Below are 24685 nucleotides of genomic sequence, written 5' to 3'. Positions count from 1 at the left end.
CTGTGTAACTTTTGGCACACCGGGCTTTTTCCGGTCTTTATACAGCATCGAAAAAAAAAAAAAATAAAATAAAAAGTTTGCAAGGAATTTTTTTTCTGTATAAAACAAAACAGAATTTAAGCATCAAATGAGGGGACTGATATTGCTTAACTTCTAGGTAAGCCCCATACAGTAATAGCAACTGAATCACTGGCCTTGAGAATGCAGCCATGTGAACCAGAAGCTCTGTGCAAACTGTTCATACTCTAACTCAAACAAGTATTTCCTCTGGGCTAAATTTCCAAATGCATGAAACCATTTGTCTCATTAAATGAACAAAGCAAGGAAAAAAAAATCAGGATGTGCTACAGATATTCATAGAATGACTTGGGTTGGAAGGGACCTTAAAGAAAATCCAGTTCCAACCTCCTGCCATGGTCATGGTTGCCACCCACTAGATCAGGCACTAGATCAGGTACTAGACCTGGTCTTGAACATCTCCAAGGATGGAAAATCCAGAACTTCTCTGGGCAATATGTCAGTGCTTCACCATCCTCACAGTGAAAAATTTCCCCTACACTCTCACATAAGTCTCCCCTCTTTTAGTTTAAAACGATTCCCCCTTGTCCTATCACTGTCTGCTCATGTAATTTATATCCTTCAAGTACTGGAAAGCTGCAGTGAGGTCTGCCCTGAGCCTTCTCAATGTTGAACAATCCCAGCTCTCTCAGCCTGTCTTCATGTGAGAGGTGTTTCACCTTTGTGACCCTCCTCTGATCCCACTCCAACAGCTCCAAACTTTCTTGTGCTGGGAACCACAGTACTGGGTGCAGTATTCCAGATGGAGCCTTACAAGGGCAGAGTGGGGAAGGACAGTGACTTCCCTCGCCCCATTGGCCACACCTTTTTTGATGCAGCCTAGGAAACCATTGGTCTTCTGGGCTGCAAGTGCACACTGCTGACTCATGTTAGATTTTTCAACCACCAGGACCCCAAGTCCATCTCTGCAGAGCTGCTCTCCATGAGTACTTTTCACAGTCTGTACACATTTGGCATTTCTGTGACCCACTTGGCTATGTTGAAACTCATTAGGTTCACATAAGTTCACCTCTCCAGCTTGTCCATGTCCCTTTGGACATCCCTCCCTTCTATCAACTGTTCCACTCAACTTAGTGTTGCATGCAAACTTGCTGAGTGTGCACTCAATTCCACAGTCTATGTCACTGACAAAGATGCTAAAAGAGTACTGATCCCAGCACAGTCCTCTTAAAGAAACCACTCTTCTAAAGCAACCACTGCCTTCCACCCAGACATACATCTGCTGATCACAATGCTCCCAGTGTGACCTCCCAGTCAGTTGTTTATACACTGAATGATCCACCTTTCAAATCCATATATCTTCAAGTTAGAGATAAGTATGTGGGGTGGGACCAAGTCAGTGGCATTGCAGAAGTCCAGGTAGATAAAATCAGTTGCTTTTCCTTTGTCTACCGTCACTTCATCACAGAAGGCCAGCAGACTGGTCACACACAGTCTGCCTTTGGATTATGTCTTCATCTCATGTCTCAATATCTCTTCCAGGAGTATCTTCTCCATGACCTTCCCAGGTGACTGGCCTCTAGTTCCCCAGACTTCCTTTCCCCCTTTCTTATAAATGGGAGTGGTATTTCCTTTTCTCCAAGTCACAGTTACTTTGCCTCGCAGCCATTGCTTTTTAAATATAATAGAGAGTGGTTTGGCAATCACATCAGCCAGTTCCTTCAGGATCCCGGGATACATGTCATCCAGCCTCAAACAGATTCAGTCTCATGAAATGGTCTCCAACTGGCTCTTCTCTTACAATAGGACATATTTTGCTCCCTCAAGCCCCTCTAACGCATTCAGGGATGTGAGAGAGATGGGAAGCCTTTCACTGAAGACTGAGGCAAAGAACTCATCAAGTAACTCAGCCTTCTCCATGTTTGTTGTAGCCAGTTTTCTCTTTTTATTTATCAGAGGGTGTTCACTCTCTTTCTATCTCTTCTGTACCTGTAGAATCCAGTCTTGTTATTTTTCATATCCCTTGCCAAGCTCAGTTCCATCTGTACTTTCCTGATCCAATCTCTGCAGGTCTGGACTGTATCCCTATATTACTTCCAGGCCACAAATCCCTGCTTCTACAGCCTGTACATGTTCCTCTTTTCCCTCATTTTGACCAGCAGGTCCTTCCTGGATCAGCCATGCTGGTTTCCTGCCTCCTGTCTTTCTTAAACTGAGGTATGGAGAACTCTTGTGCACTCAGAAAATTGTCCTTACGCACTGCCAGCTCAGAACTTCTCCTTTGTCCCAAAAGACAGCTTCCCACAGGATCTCATTCAGTAATTTCTTGAATAGCCAAAAGTTTGCTCTTTCAGAATTTAGGGTCCTGACTATGCTTTTTTTGCCTGGACCGTATTCTTCAAGATCACAAACTCACATGAGTTTGAATGAATTGGCACAAGAAACTCTAAGTAAGAGAGTCAGTAGAAATATGACTCAAATATCACAAGTCACAGCCAGATATAGAACTTTCAGAATTTCAGAGGCAGAGGCCTCTGTATCTGTATAAATGTACTGATTTGGATTTCTAGTGCCTAAGATCATGCCCTTCAAGACAGTAGTTGAAAATCATTAGCTATTTCTCTTGATTTCTATGTGCTTTGAAGTTGAATCTTTACAGAGTAAACTGGAAAAAACTGAATTGGACTTGAATTGAAAAATGCCCATGAGGACAATGACAAATGTCCTTGTGTAATTTGGAATGGAAGATATGTTTATGTTTCAACGCAGAAATTCAGTTTTTTGTTTCAGATCCAAGACCCGAAGCATAGACACACTGCCAAGGGACGTAAAAAAAAAGTCCAAATATGGTCTTCATCACTTTCTAACACTTTCAAAAACAAAATTTGAAACCAGACAGCTGAATTATAGCAAAAAAAGACAATAATGATCTTTTTTTGGATAAGATGCAGTGGCAGCCATTAAAAAAATGCACGAGGATAAGAAATGAAAAAGAGATATTAGGTACAATCAATTTTGTAATATGACAAAATATCATGCTGCAGCAATAAGAACAAATCAATAATTTAGACATATGATAGGGTTCTGGTAGGTCCTCATCTGTGGGAACAATTTTACATCACATTCCATTGTCTGTATCAATAGAATTGTCAGCCACGGGAAACAATGAAAAAGAAAGATCTCTCATCAAAGAGTTCAGATTTAAAAGTGACGAAAAATAAACTATTTACATATTGTTTTAATAAAACAATTTGGAAAGTCTAGAGAATAGGCAAAAAGGAAAAATGACAAACCAAGCAAAAATAATTTAGGTCAGGCATTTGGAAAGCAACAGGAAAAGAAATGCTTATAAGTCGAATCCAGGATAAATTTTTATTTGCCTTATTATTGCTATACAATTATATGGAACACATACTATGACGAGCCATATCAAAGCGTGGTTGTCTAGGATAGGTAAAACATTTTCAAGATTGTCCTCGAGAGATTTGTTTTGGCATTTTCTAAGCTTAATTCAAGCAATTCACTTAAATGAAGTTGTTTACTAAAAGCATGATTAAATTTTCTCAGTTATTGTACCTTTTAGCCATTCATAATTAAGGCATAAAGTATACATGAGGCCAAATCCTGAGCTGATGAAATTCATTTATATTCTGGATGTTTTATTAACATAACGTTGATTTATATCAGCTGAGAAAGAGTTTCATGATGGTTTGTACACTGGTTTTCATTCTGAAAGATCATAAAGTACTTTCTAATTTAGCTTCTTGGGACACTTACTATATCTCTAGAAAACAAGAGACAAGCTTTTTTTTTGGATAATTTGTCACATCAGAGTAAGATTACTCATGCATTTTTACTGATAGACACCACTGGTGCAAGAGATGCCACTGACTGACAATTGTGCTCAATTATCTAAGATGTTTTGAACTCTCCCATCCCAATTGCCTTTGCTATTTAAGGGACAGCAACAGATTTAATGCAAATATGATGTAGTAAGTAATATATGTGTATACTGGCTTCACTATAACGTATAAACTAAGGCTTTTAGGAAGAAGTAGTTCTATATTAAATTCACAGAAGCATTCACTGCTTCTATGGTTGAACATGGCTTCCAGACTGCTGGAAGTTATGAGAACATTGCACTCCTGTCCTCTTTTCTTACACATCTTCTGCCATCCATGATAAAGTGCTAAAAAAGGTTGTGTTTGACCTAACGAGACTGCTCTAATATTTACTGCATTTAGGAAAGGTTTGCACTTGTAAGGGGTGATAATTTATACCTGCTGAAAGTCTTTTCCAGGGAGATGCATAGACTTGTCCAACTCAGAGTAATGCTTCTGGTAACAGCCCTGGATGCTGCTAGCCTTCTTCTTCTGCTAGGGTGTACAGTGTGTAGCTTACTTCCTACAGTGACCTTCCCAGTGGCCTCTTCTGCAGATTTTCTTCCCAGCCAAACAGTCCTTGCCTTGTGACATTGTACGGGTTTTCTTCTCTTCAGGGGTGGGATATGTATTTGTCCTTCAATTTTACAAGTTTTCTATTGGCCCATTCCTTCTGTCAGTCTTGGTCCCTCTAAATGGCAGCCCTGACCTCAAGAATTTTCCATAATCCAAAGCCATCTCTAAGTTATGAAGCTTACTCCATCATCTCCTCCACATCACTGATAACAATATGAAATGATGTAAGTCCCCAGATTCATTATGTGCCCTTGGAAAAACACAGCCCATTAACCACTGCTCTCTAAATCCATCTGAACAGCTTTTTAGTCATCACATTGTCCAGACATCCTGACTACATGTAAATGTAAAGCTTCACAAAACATTACAGATTCTTACAAGAATGAACCATAACAGACAATCTTTAATCTGCTCAGACAGTATTTCAGTCAATCATATTTGGCTTAAAAAAAAAAAAAAAAAAAAAAAAAAAAAAGACATTTTTAATTCTACAGAATTAGCTTTTGCTTTTCATTTTTTGTTAATGGTCTTCTTAACAAGGGGAAAAAATTGATTCATATTTCACATAAAGTGAGTCAACTCTTTCATCATAAGAAAGAGTTACATAAATTATGCTCCGCTCATTTGTCACAACTTAATTAGTATATTATGAATCTGGCATATTATTGATTTTTTATTACAGTGCAAATGACAGGTTAGTTCTAGGAGAATGTTACCAGTTATCTTAACATCTTGGACCAAAACTTAAAACTGTTTGGCTTTGTTTAAGCATTTTGTAAGTAGGTTTCCATGCTTTGACACTATATTTTGTTAACGAAAATAACAAGTAAAGGCTTGAAGACTTACCTTATACTAAATTCTCTTAGTACATTCTTAGATCTCAACCTAAGTTCTATTAACTACAACTTTGTGTGCTGACCCTTTATTACAAACATTGCATAATGTCTCTTGGTACTACAGACTCATACAAACCGTATACAGGTGTTTATGTAACTAATCAAACATATTTTTTTTCCCAATACAATTCTTAAAGCAAAGAAAATCTGTGTGAGATTTGTGCAAATGTGTATTGCCAATGGCTAAACCAAAGTTGCTCTTTGAAGAGTGTGCATATCGTGGGGAACATTTATGTCCCCACGACATATGGGGCAATGGTCAATGTTTTGAGGAATCTGTAGAAGATATCACTGCCTGTTTTTTAAAGGTACCCAGTATTGCCTCAGTACAATTCTTCTCAAAGGAAAATCAAAAGAATATCTCAACCAAATGGCTCTGCTGCACAAGGGAATCAACTGATACAGTGCTGCATAGGTAACTGTCATGAATGAGGAATAGTTTATGAAACCATTCAGTGTAAAATATCCTTCTTCCAAAACAGGTAACACCTGCAGCCACTTAATTCTTTGAAAAAAAAACCCTGAACTTTTCAATGAGAAAAATACTACACGTTTGGGGTGTTTAATTCATTAAAAGAAGTGATATGATATGAATATAAATTGCAGAAAATAAGTGAAGGAATTGTAATTCCTTTGTCATTAAGCTTCAAATTAACTTTTGACTCATTGCTTGGAAAAGTGCCTAAGCTGGCAGCAGGACAGACAGAAGCTTAATGTGTGTTCTCATAAGAGGCATCATAGTGCAGCTGTTCATGCAGTCCCACTGCAAGAACGGAGTTGCCATTTGACAGTTCATTTCTTACAACCACTCAGCCTATGGAGTTGGGCCAGCTTTGTATCTATAAACAGGGAATTATCCACTAAGACACATGTTGAGACCTTCAGTTCATTTCACATGCTCTCTCCCTGATGATAACAGACGCTACTGAATGAGGTTATAAACTGTATCCAAACACCTCTCATCTGCCTTGGATTTAAACTTATGTCTTTAGGTAATGACATCCCATTACTTCTTTTACCAGCTTAGGCAGGTAATAAATCAAATGAAAACAAAATAAAACACAGAAAAATAATGCTTCTACACTTTAAAATGGGGCAGTTAACAAAGTGATTTTCAGTTCGTTTTTCTTGTTTGGTTGGTTGCTATTTTAGAATATCAGCACAATGACACTTGACACACTGCATCTTATTTGTATTATATAAGTTTGACATCTAAAAAAAAAAACTTGAAATATCTATTACAGAAGGAAAATGATTTATGAATTAAATAATTTAGCAGTCAATTAGCTGCTTAGTAAAATTATGACAGGGATAGTAAATAATAGGATAGTAAATAAGTGAAATTGTGACAGGGATGAGAATAAAATGTTTATCTGCATTGTTGCTTTAAACACTGAACTCTTCATTTCCGTATCTAGAGAATTAAATTTTCTCCATTTCAGTGACCTGTAAAATCAGAAATCTTAACCTGATTCATCCTGCTGCCAGACCTCCTGAAATTGCACACCTAACACACTTCAGAGAACTGACGAAATAAATAGAGAATAGGAGGCAATCATCCTCAAAATGTTACAGCACCCTGCTCTGGAAAATGTATCCAAATCAAAGGGGTATTTGTCACTGGGTGATGTGGAGCAATGTGGTCCTTTCAGCATTCAGTCTTCCCCACTTAGTTTGATTGTTCCATAGCTTCTTCATTATAGCCATAGGCATTCATCACATCTAACTTAAGATCTCTACAGGACCAAAATCACAGAAGCACAGAATCACCCAGGTTGGAAGGGACCTCAAGGATCATGTAGTTCCAACCCCCCTGCCTAGCAGGGCCACCAAACACACACATTCAGATCAGGTTGCCCAGGACCCCGTCCAACCTGGCCTTGAACACATCCAAGGACGGGGCATCCACAACCTCCCTGGGCAGCCCGTTCCAGGGCCTGACCACTCTCCTTGTAAAGAACTTCCCCCTAACATCCAACCTAAATCTTCCCTCCCTCAACTTGGATCCATTTCCCCTAGTCCTGCTGTTGTCAGCCCTTTTGAAGAGTTTACTCCCCTCCTGGGTGTAGGTTCCCTTCAGGTATTGATAGGCTGCAATGAGGTCACCCCGCAGCCTTCTCTTCTCCAGGCTGAACAAGCCCAACTCCCTCAGCCTGTCCTCATAGGGGAGGTGCTCCAGCCCCCTGATCATCTTAGTCGCCCTCCTCTGGACCCTTTCCAAAATCTCAATGTCTTTCCTGTACTGAGGGCTCCACACCTGGACACAGTACTCCAGATGGGGCGTCACAAGAGCCGAGTAGAGAGGGACAAAAAATCTCAGTCTAAGACACTTTGTGCTTCCTTTATAATCAAGAAAGAAAAATAGTGTTATTTGCCCTTTCTAACTGCCTCATTCTAATGTAGTTATAATAGTACAATTACTATTTTTCATAGCAAGTATTCAAAGATGGGAACGCAGGGTCTTCATTTCCCTCTGAGAGTTGCTAAGATCATTCATATCTCCCCTGAGAAGTGAAACCTTAATCTGGTATCTCTGTGCATTTAACTTTCATTAGTTGGACTTCTGTCAGTTTTGCCCTAATGTCCTTGACATTCATCCAATCGATGACAGACCTTCCTGAGTATCTCCTTTTCTAGTTCTTTAAGAGAAAGTGCTGAGCTGTGTTAGACACAGTTAGAAATTGACAGATGCTATTTCAGTGTCTTTCAATCTCACTGTTACATGCCTGCTTTCCTTTTGGCTTTCAATGAGAAACAGAGGGCTCAGCAGAATTCTAACTCTCAGTAATTGCAGTGATCTGCTTCTGCATCCTTTTCTGCATTAGAGCTATGAAAGCAAATTGCACCTTTATTATCAGTAGACAGATTGATCTCCCAGTTACTTCTCCTCATCTTGTGGTCTCACTAAACTTTCTTAAATAGGTATTCATACACTGAAAAGTGTATGAACAAATGGACCTGCCAAAAAGATTTCACAGGAATCATTTTAAACACACACACTAGTGCGCTTCAAATAATGTTTGTTCAGGTAAAAGGAACATAAACATAGAATATATGGTAGCCTGGCTGTAACAGCTCTGTCTCTTTCTCTTTACTGATTTTAGCTTTTGTGCCACATCTCTGATAAGCAGAGAGTACTTGAGGGAATTATGGTCATTAATTACAGATTAGATCCTTCCCTAGTGACAAATGACTGCTGGAGGAAGATATTTTTAATGCAAATTATTATCTTAGTTCTTCACAATGCTAAAGCATAGAAAAAGGACAAGCAATCATCTGTGAAAAGAGTCTGAGGACAAGTGACAACTTTTACACTTTTACCCTAAGTCCATTATTAGTATGCCATATTCAGTATGGCCTATGACTGTACATAATGTGTTTTCTTCCTTGATTAAACATCATATATTCACTGCACTTCAGTATTTTGCTGTAAGAACTTACAGGTGAAAGAAGTCTAAATATGAAGGTGAAAGAAGTCTAAACATATTGGGTTATTTGTTCAGAGACTGTAGCTGTGTAGATTTGACACAGAAAAGAATTTCTAATTCTCCTCCTCTTTTCTCTCTGAATAAGTATCCCATGAGTTGGCATGCTTAAGAAATGTGGTGCTGGGTACAAGAATTAACAGCCCTTAAGAGAGTATGAGGCATCTCTGACGTGTGTGCAGCCTTGCAGGTACCCTGTCATGCTATTAGCTGTTTCACTGACATCACTGCTAGAGTGAAGATTAGGGACACAATCTTCTACACTCAGTCTAATTCTCTCTCTCTCTCTCTCTCTCTTTTTTTTTTTTTCTCTCTACTATAAAGTTTACAGCTTTTTCTGATTTGTTTCTTTGCTTTTTTTCTCATCAGAATTGAAGAGGATGTTCCAGAACATAGACAGCCTGCCTGCCCGCCCACAGGTACGTTTTGCTTCTCAGAAGCACAAGACATCCCATATTTGGAAAGGGGATAGTAATTGTGACTGAGTCCCCAGTGAGACAAACCTGCAAGAATTATTTTGACATTCATGTACAGACCTATTGAGATTCATCTACCTCATTGGGAAGAACAGGATGTATTTTTTTCTCCTTGCAACATTTCCAAAGAGTCTGGCCACATTTTAATGGCATCAGCAGCCATGTCCTCCTTTGCCTTCTTCAAATACTACTCTGAAGTGTTGAAAACCAGAAGAGGAAATGCCGGCAAAATAAAAAAGTACTTATTCTGTTAATGCTAAAGGATCCAAAGGAATCAAGGGAATCTCAGTGAAAGCAAACAGTGAGTTTCTGGAGTGCTAAGTACTGATACATTATCATTCATTGATCACTGCCATCCTTGCTTTGACAGCTCACCAGAACCATGATGCCAATTCTATTTTTTTTTTTTTTTTTTTAATGATGCAAATTATTTGTCTTTGCAGAGAAAATCCTTGGCATTTCCTTCCTATCCATCAGTCTTGCCTGAGGAAGGGACAGTGCGTACCTTGAACAGAAGAGCTGTGAGTTTTAGATGATGGAATATGCTGGAGTACACTTTCATTTTTCATTCAGAGCTACTGTTCTCTTGCCATAACAATTTTTCATTCTTAAACAACTCATTTATATGCTAAAATTTGATAAATGTTTCAGTGTGCAAAATTATGCCAGATTACATAAGAGACACCAAAGGCATCTGTATCTTTCATTAAGCAAGAAAGCAAATAAATAGAATTCATGTGCACAGAATATGTAATGAGAGAGACTGAATTTTATAGGAATTGGGATTATTCTTACTATTGATATCGAGACAATTTCTGAAACCCTTATCATACAGTAAGCTCCAATATGGTAAGCATGTGGTGAGATATTAGATTGGATATAAGAAAAAGACTTTTATTGATAAGGGTGCTGAGACACTGGAACAGGCTGCCTCCAGAGAGACCCATTCCTGGAGAAATCCGAGGTCAGGCTGGAATTCAAATTATTGATGGTAATAGAAGGATGAAATTTGTTTTGTCCTATACTTGTAGCTGTGGTACAGCTGGTACACACTCATGCTGTGCTTGTGCTTACCCAGCACACGTTACTTAAGGTACACTATTTGTGTACTTAAATGTTGATCTATTTTCCCCATGGAGAACCTGGCAGTTTCGGGAATCTCTCCAGGCTGTTCCTGCTGTTAAACTGACCAAACTGCATGTACAGTATTTAAATGATCAGCAGAAACTATTCTTGCTTGTGTTGAAAAGACCACATAGGACAGTCTTTTATGCACAGCCAGAACAGAGGATGCTCTGTGCATACTGTCAGACAATCAGAGCCAATGGATGATGCACACCCTGCCATGGGCACACAGGACCTGAACACAAGTCCTAGATGTGAGTTCAGGAACTCAAGCATTCAGAGAGTCTTATCCAAGGCAGCTGCAAGAATATTTGGACAGACTCACACTGCCTGGCTGTCCTCTGGGGAAATCCAGGTCCAGCCTTGGGCATTATCAAGTTTGGTTTTTTTTCCTAACGTACACTTTTCCTGTGCATATGCAACAAGAATATGGTGAAGAGATAAACAAAAAATGATTCAACACCTCAGTTGGCACTTTTGACAGGAAAGAGGGTGAAGGGGAGAAAGGCAGAGGGAGAGGAAAGGGGGATGGAGAAAGGGTGGGGAAGAGAACAAGAGAGAGGGAAGAAACCAAGAAAAAAAGAAAGAATCCAACCAGCCAGACATCCAACTACAGCATCTAGATTAATACACAAAAACTTCATTGGTGTCTAGCTGATTAAATGAAGAAGCTGTGGAGGAATCAGAGTATATGTTGTTTGATTTACCATTATTTTAAGAAATTTCTGTTTTGTAATAGATTTCCAAGTCTGCCTCACTGTCTGGCTAATGAGACTTACTAGTAGTTTGCTGATGCCAGTTAATCAAAGCTGAATTTTTAAAGCAAACAAAAACCACATGTGCAGCTCTGGGAGAGCCCACTTTCAAAGTTCAAGGCTCAGCAGGAAGCACTGCACAGGTAAAGAGCTTTTCTGCTTTAATTCCTGGGCTCTGAGTTGGGGGAAGGAGCGAGTTGTGAAGTCAAGAAGTTACAGTACCTAAAACATGTACAATGAGTGAGAAACATGACAATATCTTCTTGTTCACCTACTCCCTACTGGTACCTTGTTTCACCCTTTCACTCCTCTGCAGAATCTGCACTTCAGCGTTCTAATACTTGTAGGGAAATCTGTATACACTCCACACAGTCGTATATGCCTGCAGGGCTTCAGGGATTTACCTGGATCACAAACCAAAAGTATGACGGCAGCTGGCATAGCAGTCCAATACAGCACAGCTACAGAAGCGAACTTTAGCATGGGCTATGGAACCTTGAGGCAATATTCAGTCCTGTGTGATCTCATGCTGAGCAGAGCATTGATAAGTGGGAAACCAATATCTACACCTTGGTTGTCCAATCGTCACTTACAAGGTATTTCCCCTGATGCATGGTTGCCAGCAGCACAGCTAGTGGAGAATTTGGAACATTTTAAGTGTAAGTAATTTGACACAGGAGACTCGGGCCTTCAGCAACATTAAGACATGAACTACACAAGGTTGTGTGGCTGTCATTCCACTTGTTCTCATAAGAGAGCAGCTTGGATCACAGCATGACTCATCACTCCCCGAGGCAAAAAAGTCTCCAGGAGGATACTCCTGTTGGCTGCAAGGCCCCAGGCAGGGAAGGCTGACAGAAGTGAGGAGCTGGATGCTGCTTTCAAATGGTGCTGCGTGGGTGGAAGGGTCCTGATGTATTCCAAAATCTTTAGTGGGTGTTACACTGTGTGACTAGTAAGAAAATGCCTGATAATATATACTGAAAATTCATGTAACACCCTAAATATGAGGTAGATGTGGGGAGTGGGAGTGATCAAGATTTTACTGCCAGAAACCTTGTGTAAACAATATTTAGCAATTCAAGTGAGTTGATGCCACTTTCTAGTTAATGCTCAAGGGAACACCAAAGCTGGCAGTCAGTAATTACTTCTGCAGAGAAACAGGGTTTGACACACACTACTGCAATTCTTTAAATGGAAAGAAAGTCTTACGGTTCCAAAACAAACCCACTTAAAAGCACGTACCTCTGAAGGAGACAATTGAAAAACCTCTTAATTTTTTATCAATACTGTATGCGAAAAGAGTGCAATTCCAAAAGTTCCATCAGACAAACCTTACCCTTGCAACATCTGTAACATGCAGTGGTTTGCAACCTGATACCTAAAAGGTCAGACTGCACTCCTGCTCACAAAAGGTCAGCTGGGAGGGGAATGGACATAACTTCTGCCACTTTCTTCTCTTTGGCAAGCAGAATCTCATGTGAACATATGCATGAGTTAGGCTAAAGAGAAAAAATCTGAAATTCTGAGAAAAATTTCCCTATGTGAAGATATCACAGAAAAATGGAATCTTATTTTTCCAATAACCTCTTCTGTAGAAGAGTCCCAGTAGCTCTGCAGAAAGAATAAAATTCTCCATTCTATTCCTGCTGAATACCTACATAAGCCTACCTATTTTTCTGATTCCCCTGTTGAATATTACTGAAGCTTCTCCTGAAAAGAATACAGTTATATAAAAAGCAATTGCAAAGCAGACTACTGATATGTACATTACAACAGATTTTCCCTGTGCTCTTAATGTCTACGTAGCTTAAGTATCTCAAACAGTTGTTGTGACCTTTTTTTCTGTGCTGCTGCTTTCCATTACAACCAAATAGTAAAATGTAAGATGACCGCTGAATCTCTGCTGCATAAAACACAGGAAAAAAATTTAATAGGGCAAATACTTTTCATCAATCATGCTAATCAATTAATGTCTCATAGAGGGTTGTTGCTGTTTACCTGAAACTGTGTGATCCTTTGGGTCTCTCAGTAGTTTGAGTCTTGCATGAGGGAAAAGATACTGCAGGGGCTTCCCATTTATCTGAGGAACACAAATATGCATGTCATTAAGAGATAACATAACATTAATTGTAACAAGTATTTTAGACAGTTAAAACAGAAACAAGCAAATGAACTTATTTCATCAAGGGAAATATCACAACTCTGTGACTCAAACATCCCCTGACTTTCAAGACATGTTTGTCTGATCAGAAAATCCTTCTGCAGGGGAATCAATATTTGCTTCCAAAAAACTGAGATTCAGTTTCAGTATGGCAGCAGTTCTCTTTTTATTTCCTAATGACTGGAAGGTGATTTCTGTCATCTGTAGTTTTTCTTAGCATTAATCCTTTGTCCAAACAATGTTTGAGAGGAGAATAAGAAGACATACAAGCTCTGTAATTGTTATAAAATACTGCTCATATGGACCTAAACAAATGGTGGTGAATGTGCAAACAGCCATAAGTTATTGTTCTAGTTTTATCAAAGAAAAATGAACTAATGTACTTCTTCATCAAATCTTAAAAGCTTTTTAAAAGGCCTGACCTAAAACTTACAGGACTACTGTTTATATAATCATGAGTGGCAATTCACTTGGGCTAATACTGCAAAATGTTATAGCTGAAAGCAGTGTGTTTTCAAAAGCCAGCTACAATCACTCCACCTGCCCTATGTGATGGGTACAGAAGGGGCCAAGCAGCACGTATCAGCCCATCTATCAGAGAAGATTGCTGTGTATTCTCACCAAAACATCTCTGCAGAGTGTTTTACCACTCACACACCTCACATCCATTACACACTGTTTTTGTCTGCAGTTGTTGTCTTTCAGAAGCATAGAAGAATCCAGCATCTCTGCCGAGCCTGAGCTCTGTACCCTGGCTGAGAAATGGGAGCAGAGCTGCCTGGGGCTGCTCGTGGTTGGGTGTCAATGGAACCGGCAGTGGAATTAGGGAGCTGGTGGAACGATGTCAATCAGTATGAACACATGGATGTCTGAATGTATCAGCAGCCTGCTGCCAGGTGGTTATTACTATTATTTATGGTTAAGTAGCATTTAAAAGGACTAAGCTCCTCCTGAACTAAGCACTTCAAATTCGGTCTCTGCTCTGGAGAGCCTTATGATGTTAATGGATAGCATACGGAAGTGACAGGAGGGGAAACAGAGAAGTCAAGTCCCACAGTGAGCAGGAGTTCATACATCATTTGTCATAATTCAGTCTCTTTTCTAGTGGATGGTACTGCATCTAGAAGGATGAAACCCTCTCATAGCATACTGTAGTTTCAGCCATAATTTACCTCAGCCGAAAGAGAAATCTGGTAAAGGACAAGTACTGCAGAATAAATCAGAACAGAGATCAGGCAGACTTTATGACTTACCCTGGAATTCTGCCAGAATAGAGGGTTTAATGCTAGTAAAAGTGTGCACAGTGCCATGAGTTGTACATGCATATAAATGGATAGGGACATTGTTTTCCCAGTTATTAAAATCAGCAAGTGTAGTTTAACAGTAAAAATGATGATGCATTTATCATGTGTAGCTTCCATAAAATTGTAAAAAATCTTTAAAATAAATGTTTCTAATTTTATTTTTAATTCAGCAAATAAGAAGTAATACAAAGTAATAAAGTTCAAGAGAAGCAGTATGAAGATACTAGAGCATATACTTAGTTGGGATCCATCTTGGTGGAAGCAATTCAAATTTAATTGAGGAACACTGCAGCTCATAAACTTCAACTTACAATTTATTTGGTATTGCTCTATCTTGTCTTTCTTTAGCAGAATTGCTTTCTGAGTAAAAAATAATCCAAGAATATGCAAAAGCATACTGTATAAAATTCACTGACAAATATATCAGAAAATATAGACTGTCTCCTGCTTTAGTATATTACTTTCTCATTACTTTCATTTCCAGAATTTTATGATAAGTATAAATCTTAGTGATTCATAAAGTTGTGAACAAAAGCATTAACGTTTATTAACATCCAGGGTAGCATATTATTTTCTATTGTTGGTGGGAATCAGTGCTTAAATCGAACATGACATTAGGCACTTGCCTTCAGAATGGTTTTGTGTCTGAAAATGGCAGGAGAATACATATGAAAGAACAGGAGTTGATGTAAACAGAGTATGCAAGGAATGACAATAATGTTGGTTTTGATGGTTTTAATTTAACCATTAATGCCCGTATTTATCTGAAATGTATGATACTCAAAACCCTGCACAACACAAATCGCTTTGTATTTGCATTTGTTCGCATTTTTTACTTTTTCAGAAGGTGGTTTCCGTTACCTGAATGTATGTCCTGGGGCCTTCTAGTTGACTTGTCCCCCAGTTATCACCATGAAGACAGAGAGGGCCCCTACTGCAGTCACACAATCACTCAAGGGTGCAGGAGTGTAGGAGGTGAAAGCCTCCAAGCCTAGATTTAGGTCACAGGGCTTAAGGTGACTTGACCCTTCACTACAAAACCCACAGCATTATGCCATAGGTCCTTGCCATGGAGATCCTTTCCTCACCATTCCAGGAGCAGCCAGTACACTCAAGCAATGAGTCAGTCAGGACTGATAACATTATCCTCCTCTGATTACAGCACATTTAAACTCTCCAGCGTATCTTTCCCCCAAGCATCCCGTTTGAGTTGACACAGGACTCACGTCACATTTTTCAGCACATTACTCAGAGAGCCCTTGAGGGCTCCATCCCAGTGAGCTAAATGAAAACTGGAGTATAAAGCATTTCCTCCAGGAATTTTAGCTCTGGTCATGTTTGATGTTATCACTCAGCATTAAGCCCTTCTGAGAAATTGAATGAAGAACAGATAATTGTGTTGAGGTTTTCTACCACTGTTATAGAAAATCAATTTAAATATATACTCTGTTTTCTCCTTGTTGTCTTTTAGTCTGATAAAGAAATTCTATGGAAGCTTCAAAGAAGTTATTTCTATCAGGTAATGAGGACAATTAAGAAGAGTAAATTTCCTTAATGTTTTATTTATGTAGAACTAAAGTGCATTAAATGTATTTTGATATTCCAGGCAAAGCCTGTAACAACAGCTATAAAGTATGACCTGGGCTGTGGAGCAAGTCAACACAGCCACTGAAAGCCCTGCTTTTAAATAGTGCTGCACTCTCTTTCCACCAAAATCTGGGACAATTTGATAAGCTGAACCTCAGTCCTTAAGTGTGGGGGTAGTTGTTTATGAAATTCAGTCTTAAAGGGATGGAGGATATTCAGATTGATGAGTTAGAGAGTATCAGTTCTAATTTCTGAATACCAAAGGCCATTGTATGAGTACAGAAGCCTGGTGACAGCCAGAACCAGGAAATTCTATAGCTGAGGCAATCATGATTCTTTGAGCTTTTGCATTTCCTCTGCACAGAGCAAGAATACCAAGTTCTCTGGAAATCCTAGCAGTGCAAATATCTCTGTACTGACAGATCTCTGATGATCAGGTATTTTGCAGAAATATTTGGGAAAAATGGTAACAAATGCAATGTTCCTGTACATTAATGCAATGAAAAGGGAGTGATGCTTGCTTCTTCGTGGAGGTGAGTGTTGCACTCTGAATTTTGATACACAAGTCATTCTGTCATTCAGTGAGAATAACAGATTTGAGTGACTGAAAAATGAACAACTGCCTGCTAAATTCTATCTAGACTTACAATGAGGTGGCAGCAAACAAGTAACACATTTGATATTGTAACAATTACACTCTTATTTCTTCGTTATTTCCAGAGAATATGAAAAAAAGGATAAAAATAAAAATATGACTCCCCAAAGCCTGAAATAGAGTAAGTAGTTTTCTAGAAATTCAATATAATCTCCTTGAGAGTTGGAAAACTGTCAAAACTAAGTATTCTGGATTTGTAGAATCTGGAAAAGAAGTTCGCAAGTAGTCTTCTGGATCTCTTTCATAAACATTCTCATTTTGACACCGCTGCTTACTTCATTTTTCCCATTTTTCATCATTCTTAAATGAAATATTTCAGCATACTTAAATAGAATATTATTTAATGTCCTAAAATTGCACGAGTTACGTGTTATTTCAAGGAAATGGTACAGTTCTAAGGACCAAGATGAGACATAGGAGAATGATATTTCAAAGATTTAATCTATAGAAGTCTACATTTATTTTTGTGCTCAGAATACTCTTGTCAAAATGAAGTGATGACAATACACTGGCATTGTTATGAGTTTATTAATCATTTAGGGTTTAAAAGATCAGCTGCAGTCACAGGAAGGTCTGTATTTAACTCCCTCCATTAAGAAGCTACTTGTCTCCTGTTGATGTAATCTGTGCATTTTTTTCATGACCCCTTTTTCCCCTGGCACATCCTCATAGTGTTCCTTCACAGCCTGTTTGAAACAGTCATATTATTTCAGGATATGCAAATAACTTCCACAAAAATTAATCACTAAAAGTTGTGATATCTGGGGATTAAAAGAAGTCCCTGGTTAACTGGCAGTGACCAAGTGTACTGTTAGGGTCAACAGGAATCAGTTAGAAATCTGCAACAAATTACATATTGATTAGGTTTAAACCACATTTACTCTCCTCAGGTAAGCAGTTCAGAATCATTGCACAGGGAAACAGCAATTAAGGCAGTACACTGCACTGCAATTGAATGTGATTTAAAAATACTATGTGGAGTTAAAGAAGTTGCTATAGAAACAAATATATTTTAATATTAGTAATACAGTGTATGTGAGCTTAATTCCTCGTTTATAGGAAATCTGTGGAAACTTGGAAGTTCAGGCTTGTCACTCTGCTGCACAGTTGCTTCAAAAGCAAGGTGTGTGCTTTATTTATTACCTTTACATGTACAAGCTCTGTGAGACATAATTGAGCAATTCTGATTTCATCTAGTAAGTAAATTGGAGTATCACATGTGAGACAAAATCTCAAATACAAATATGATTGAAGTCAGCAAAGCTTTTTTTTTTTTTTTAAAAAAAAAGAAATACAAGTAGCAAATTTAGCAAATGTACAGTGTGTTTTGAAACTTTGACTGATCTGACAAAGATATTCATGCTATTCATGGAAATACTTCCTTCTGCAGTTGGTTTGTGCTGTGTATGGAATATTGAGAGGAGCAAATGGTTAACTCAGAGTCATCCTAATTGATTTCCAGAAAGCTTCTGCAGCCAGGATGGCTCCAGGTGAAGCTGGACGTGTTCACATGGTCAGGATGAGAAACAGTTTGTCATCTGGAGCCCCACAACACAAGGCTGGACATCTCTGCGCAGAATTGGTCTTGTGGATACAGTAGAGAAAGCACGGGGCAACGAATTCAGAATTCAATGTGAAGCTAAGGAATGAAACATTTAAAATGACTCTGACATTTCTTACCTTGTCTTAAAATAATTTTGTATCTGTATTCGTATGAAAATCAGTTTCATTTATTGTCTCAAATGTTCACAGATACTTAACATACACAATTTCTGAGCAACATTTTGACAATGCAGATGATGCTGAATTGGTGAGAACTGTCATTTCTCACTTCTGCAGACATGGTGAAATAATTTTGTATTGTTAAGTGCTGTAGCTAACCTGGATTGCAAGAGATGAAGGGGGAACTGCTCTTTCTTGTACACTGCTTTTCTTCTGCAGCAGCTTTATGTTTTTGTTCACAGAACTTACAATAGTAAAAGCAGCACAAAGAACTATTCAGAACATGCTCACTCTCCCATTTCCAACTAGAAAAACTTTTAAAAATGCCTATGGCAGGATTTTAAATGCACCATCTCTCTTTCCATACAAACATGGGGATAGTACAGTAGCTTTAGAGAGGATAAAAAAATTCTTTGTTGAAATAATTTGAGAAACTCTAGCTGCCTTAAGATCTCCTCCCTCAAAACTTTGATCAAAGTCCTTGAAGCAGTCCTAGTGCAGCGCTATTTAAACAAAGATCAGACCTTCTTGATGAGTAAGAAGTCTTGGAACAATTTCCAAGGGCAAAGCAAGGATCTGAGGAATTAAATACATCTTACTGAACATGTCCATATCAGCTTATCACTATTTTTCTTCTTGGGCCAACGTGATTACTAACGTAAATTTTTAATTTTATGTCATGATGCTGAAGTAGTCAAATACTATTGTGTATGTCAAGAGCAATGCATATTTTCATGAGGATGAATGTGTTCTGGCATGTTTTGTTTTTGTTACCACTCACATTAAGAGCTGTGAAGATGAAAACATCCTTTATCTTGCCATTAAGCTGGTTCATTGTGAGAGCTATTTGAATAGATTCGTTGTAAAGATTATCTTGTAAAGATAATCTTCTAAAGCCTTCTTTGTCAGCAAGAAAGACTCAGTACAACTTAGGCTGTATAAATCTGTGAATATGCTAAACTAGAGATAGGCAAAAGAAAAAAAAAAGTAAGTCACAGCTAGTATTGTAAGATATTTGAAAGCTTACTTCGTAAAACTTAGAATCCTCATGAAACCTACATTCTATTGTCAAATATGCTCACCAGCCAAAATAGTTCCTATCACTGCATGAGAACAGGATATTCTGCTCAGGTGCTATCGAGGAATAAACACAGCACACTGAGTTCTTAAGGAGAATAAATTGGCCATGCCATACTTTCTCTTGCTTCCATTACATCTTTTGGAAAACAATGTAATCAGTGTTGGTCAGTAAAAATGACAGCTGAAATAATCAAGTGAAGAACTTAAAGATATCAAATGAAATTTATAAACTCAATTAATACCAAGAGGGTATTTGGTGGTTTACTAAGTTGAACTGGATTTCAAATAATCAAATTTGAAAAACAGTATGGTATTTTTCTTTTCACTACAATAAATGAGGTATTCTAATTATTAGATTGATTCATTCTTTCTGATTTATTTTATACTTGATCACAGAATGGAATTACATTGAGCAACTAAAGTGCAAGCTAATGTAAATGGGACAAAAACAGTTCTTTTCTTTAGACAGCTATAAGGAGGTTGAATTTGAGTGGAATAAATCTGGTAAGGTAAAATCAGACCAACCATGGATTTTATTTACAGAAATACCTGCTATATTTATAGTTCTGTTTATAGTTTAGTTCCTTAAAGGTATGTTTCAGAAAGTCAAGGACAACGCATGAAATTAATACTTAAATACAGAGAAATGCTATTTTAATGCCATCATTAAGTATTGATGACAAATACAGGTTCAATAGCACGTCAACTAAATTACTGGAATTTGATTAATCCTACAGTCCGTCCACTGTTGAACACTATGATGATTAAATTTTCAAACACTTATCAAACTAAAGGAATGGCTTACTTGACAGCTTATTTGATCTTGGTGTTGACTTGGTGGTCGAGAGTGGGACAACTTCTCGGGCAGCCTTCTGTCGAGGCCATGTCCATTCTCCAAACGAGATTCCCTGGGCTTGTCAAACCAATCTGTTTCTTCACGACGGAGATGATAGGCTTTGAAAACCAAGGACAGGTAAAACGTTCTGTTCCAGTGCTGGGCAAAGGGCAACAATGTGCATTGTGCATAGCAAGCATGCATAGTGGTTATTAATTGGCCATGCAGCTAAAGCAAAGTAACAGGTGAGAATTCAGACATTGAATCGAGGCATAATTTAGCTGTAAGTAATAAAGCAGAGTGAGAAGATTCTGTTTAGGTTGAAACTATGGATATTAAATATCAGAAGAAATCTACTGCTGAGTGCTGTAGCCATTTCTTCCCTTCTGATAGCTCAGAAATACACTGTAGATTCCACGTATTTCTAAAACATTTAATGCAAAAAGAGTCAAATTAAAAAAAAACAAAAAAAAAAAAAACAAACAAAAAAAAACCTGAAAGCCTTCAAAATCTTCAGCTACTTGACAAACTAACTTCCTAAACTGAACTTTTTCAGTTTGGAGATTGTTTAAAACTAGTTCTATGAAAACTGAGCCTGTTTATTAAATTATGTCATCCCAAATTAAAGAAGATAGAAAGTAAAAGAAATCTATTATCTTTCTAATTCTAAGCAGAAATTTTTCAGGTGTTATCATTTTAAATTTCATCCTCTGATTTTTCAGTAAGAACCTTCTTTGTGTCTAGAAAGCTAGAGTGTTAGCTAGAATGTTCTTCATGCAATAAATCACTTAGTTTTTATATTTGCAATAGTTTTAAACTGGTATAAAATGTGTTGCATTAGATACTTGCTGTGGATGAAATAGCACTGTTTCAATGAAATCAGTTTTGCAAATGCATTTTATGCCTACTGACTCTTGGGTCCTATGTGTTCAGTAACATTTCTACTAAATGAAATTCAGGTTTCCATCTACACTGCCCATCAGTGTAAACCAAAACACAGCTCAATATAATCCAATGAAAGTTTAAATGTTATGTTGTAATAATAAAGAATTTGAAAATTAAGAAGAAAACCAGTATGTTTCAGCAAAAATTCTAGAAAATGCAAACCTAAAATAAGGTCAGTTGTTGCTATAGTAACAGGAGTGAATGCAATTGTACCTTAACACAGAATGTAAAGTGCAAAATGGTAGTGTGCACATCCTACCTATTTAGTTGTTAAACATAACCAAATTAGTTTAGCGAATGACTGGAAAAAAAGTTGAATAGAAAAACAAAGTCATACTTTTTCTTGACTATTACACTCAATTACTCCAAGAATAGGAGAATATATGCCCAATTTTTTAAAAGTACCCTTCTATATGTCCTATTTGTAGTAAAAACAACCATCCCGTATTATAGTAGGTCTTGCAAAAAGACTCTTCATCTTTGTTATGCAGTCTCTTCCTGCTTCACTGTGCACAAATTTTATCTATTACAAATGGTTTAAAAATTATCCTATAGATCAGCATATATGCATTAAATATAAACATTATTGAAGATTAGATATTGGATGGTGAGTAATTAGTTACTGAATAACTGGTCCCCATAAACCATGACAATCTAATACACGCATCATTTATGCTTTACACATTTATAGCAAATGGCTAGTGCTTGCATGTACCACTGTAACTCATCTTGACAGAACTTCTTACTGGGGCTTGTATTAAAAACCTAATGAAGTTTTCTGATCCCAGATAATAATGCTGACTATGGCAATCCATGTCACCAGCTGAGCAGAAAACAAATTTTTTTCTCCCCCCGTCTCACCTGAAATTAATTCTGCTAGATTTATTTCACAGAAAAGCTAGCACATACACAGAACTTTTATGCTGCAGTTCTGACCAACCTTTCTCCTCAAAATGAGATAAATGTGTGCATTTTGTATGATTTTTTAAAAAACATGGATGCATATATATACACACACATGTCACGCTCACATGTACATATGCACATTATTTTGGGCTTGATTGGTTGAGATTTGTTTCAGCTGGAAGCCTGAGAACAGCCAACATGCTTTCTGATGGCCTTAGTCAAAATGAACACTAGTTTTAGAGGACATGCTCTTGTTCTAAGCTAACAGTGTGCACTCAGACTGCTCCACCTGTGAAAATTCCTGCTGGAGTCAATCAGGTACTGTGCTGCTAGTGAAACAGTTTTAAAAGGTGAGATTGGACTCCAGGCAGTGGAATCTGAGAAACTTCTTCAGGGATATCCCTGATCTTAACCACTCACAGATGAAATCACTCTGTATTCCATGGGTGAAAAAATACAAAGGGTCAGTTGTGTTGTAGTAATCATATCTGTTGTAGAATTAACAAAGCAGTATATAAAAGAGAAAAAATAATCCTTGATATAAGAAAGAGAACAATTTCTCTCTCCTTAGCTGATCGTCAGGGCCTATTTACCTTCATCCAATTTAGCACTAGCTTCAGTGTTCTTGAAAATTAGCATCTTCAGCATACCTTGTAGTTTGTTAAAACTGTGGCATCTTTGGGGTTAATAAATAACTACTTGCTGTATCAGAGCTTTCACAGCACCCATAATGCTGGGAGACTGATAAATGTTCCAAAAGCTCAGAACACTATTTTCAATGAGGATATCTGGATGCTGTGCTCTTTTGATAATAAAACCAATTTTTTATCTTGTTTGAAGCTTGGAATCCCAGTGTAGTTACTACTTAAGTGCCAAAACTCTTTCTTAAGATGTACTAAAGCTATGTAGATGCAGTTTATTAAAGTTATGTAGTGAAAAACAGAAAGTTTGGCCTTGCAGTCCTATCTGTATTTTCTGTTATTTGCTACGGAATACGACTTCTAAAAAATGAACATCAAGTCAAGCACATGCCTCAATTTGGACTGAATATAAGCAGTTTAACATTAATATCCTAACTTTTCATTTTTAAAAGCACTTAGACATGAAAATTTGAGCTCTGATAATCATTAGCACAAGAAATACTTTCCTAAGATTGTGCTTTAGGCTGATTCCTTTTCATGAAATCTCATCAACACCATGCAATAGCAAGGGGGTGGGGGGAAAGGGAAAAGATGAAAAGCTAAAGCTGAATGCAACCTGCCAGGGTTCCAGAGCAACTGTCCACTGTCAGGGCACTACAGAGAGAAGTGCAGTCCTGAGAAAGGAAGTCCACAACTTTTTGAAAAACTAATACATCTTCTGGAACATTTTGTATCTTACACTCATGTTACAGGAATTATTTGCAACTCAAACTGCTTCTTTTTAGACAGCATATTTGAAGATAATATCATAATGTGTTTTGATTTCTCAAGAAGAAAAAAAAAGCTTGTGAAAAATTAGAAACAATATTGTTAAACAGGGAAGCCCTGATATTCAGATATATATCTCAATCTAGTAAATACCAATCAAATCATGATAGAATGCTTCTGATAGAGTCTAACTAATCAGAGGTTAAGTTAAAACCAAAACAGATTCAACTTAACATGTAACATGTATGCCTTGTACAAATATATAATGCACTGTAGTGCAGAAAAAACAATTCCCTATGATCTGTTTACATGAGGTAAAAATTCAGTTTTTGCAGTCCAGTTTGATTATTCTTATTTTTCAGGAGGAAAGTCCTGTGTGTTGCAGAATGTGACCCTGTAATGACCCTTAATGGCCCTTAATGGTCACAAATTGAGTCTAGACATGGTAACACCTATCTATTTAAATTGCATCTTGGGGTCTTTCTTTTAATTGAATTTTGGTTTAATTATAGAACTGTGTGTGCTAAGAACAGTGAGAATACTAAAATTTGTGATAAAATTAAAAAAAAAAAAAAAACAAAGAACCAAAAACCAAACAAAGGTGGCAGACTCGAACCTCCTCTGAAAAACAGACTTCATGAGGAGACTATTTACAGAATATGTTGTGGTACCGGGAAGGCAAATAGATTTCATTTCTCTAATGTTTATGAAAGATCCAGTTTATGTAAAAAGGTAATAATGCAACAAGGAATAGCGAGGTTAATATAAACCTGAAAAATAAACCATACTACTTCATAATCATGCAAATCTGTCTTTATAGACAATCATTGCCATTTACAGACAATATAGCGCATGCAAAGTTTCTT

At 37.6% G+C, this 24685-nt stretch overlaps 1 protein-coding gene across 1 annotated transcript in view; it reads right to left on the bottom strand.

Annotated features, from left to right (window-relative positions):
* Positions 1–24685, bottom strand: part of PCLO (piccolo presynaptic cytomatrix protein) — a 314203-nt gene that overhangs the window by 111167 nt on the left and 178351 nt on the right. The window contains exons 8-9 of the mRNA XM_042816076.1: positions 20530–20678; positions 13214–13295 (exon numbers count right to left, since the gene is read on the bottom strand). Coding sequence (XP_042672010.1) covers positions 13214–13295; positions 20530–20678 — 231 coding nt within the window. The remainder of the gene's footprint in view (positions 1–13213; positions 13296–20529; positions 20679–24685) is intronic.

This window comes from Centrocercus urophasianus, unplaced genomic scaffold (assembly GCF_019232065.1).
Source record: "Centrocercus urophasianus isolate 14NV4802_14NV808 unplaced genomic scaffold, USGS_Curo_1.0 seq_15, whole genome shotgun sequence".
Taxonomy (NCBI): Eukaryota; Metazoa; Chordata; class Aves; order Galliformes; family Phasianidae; genus Centrocercus; species Centrocercus urophasianus.
This window is presented reverse-complemented; position numbering and strand designations above follow the sequence as displayed.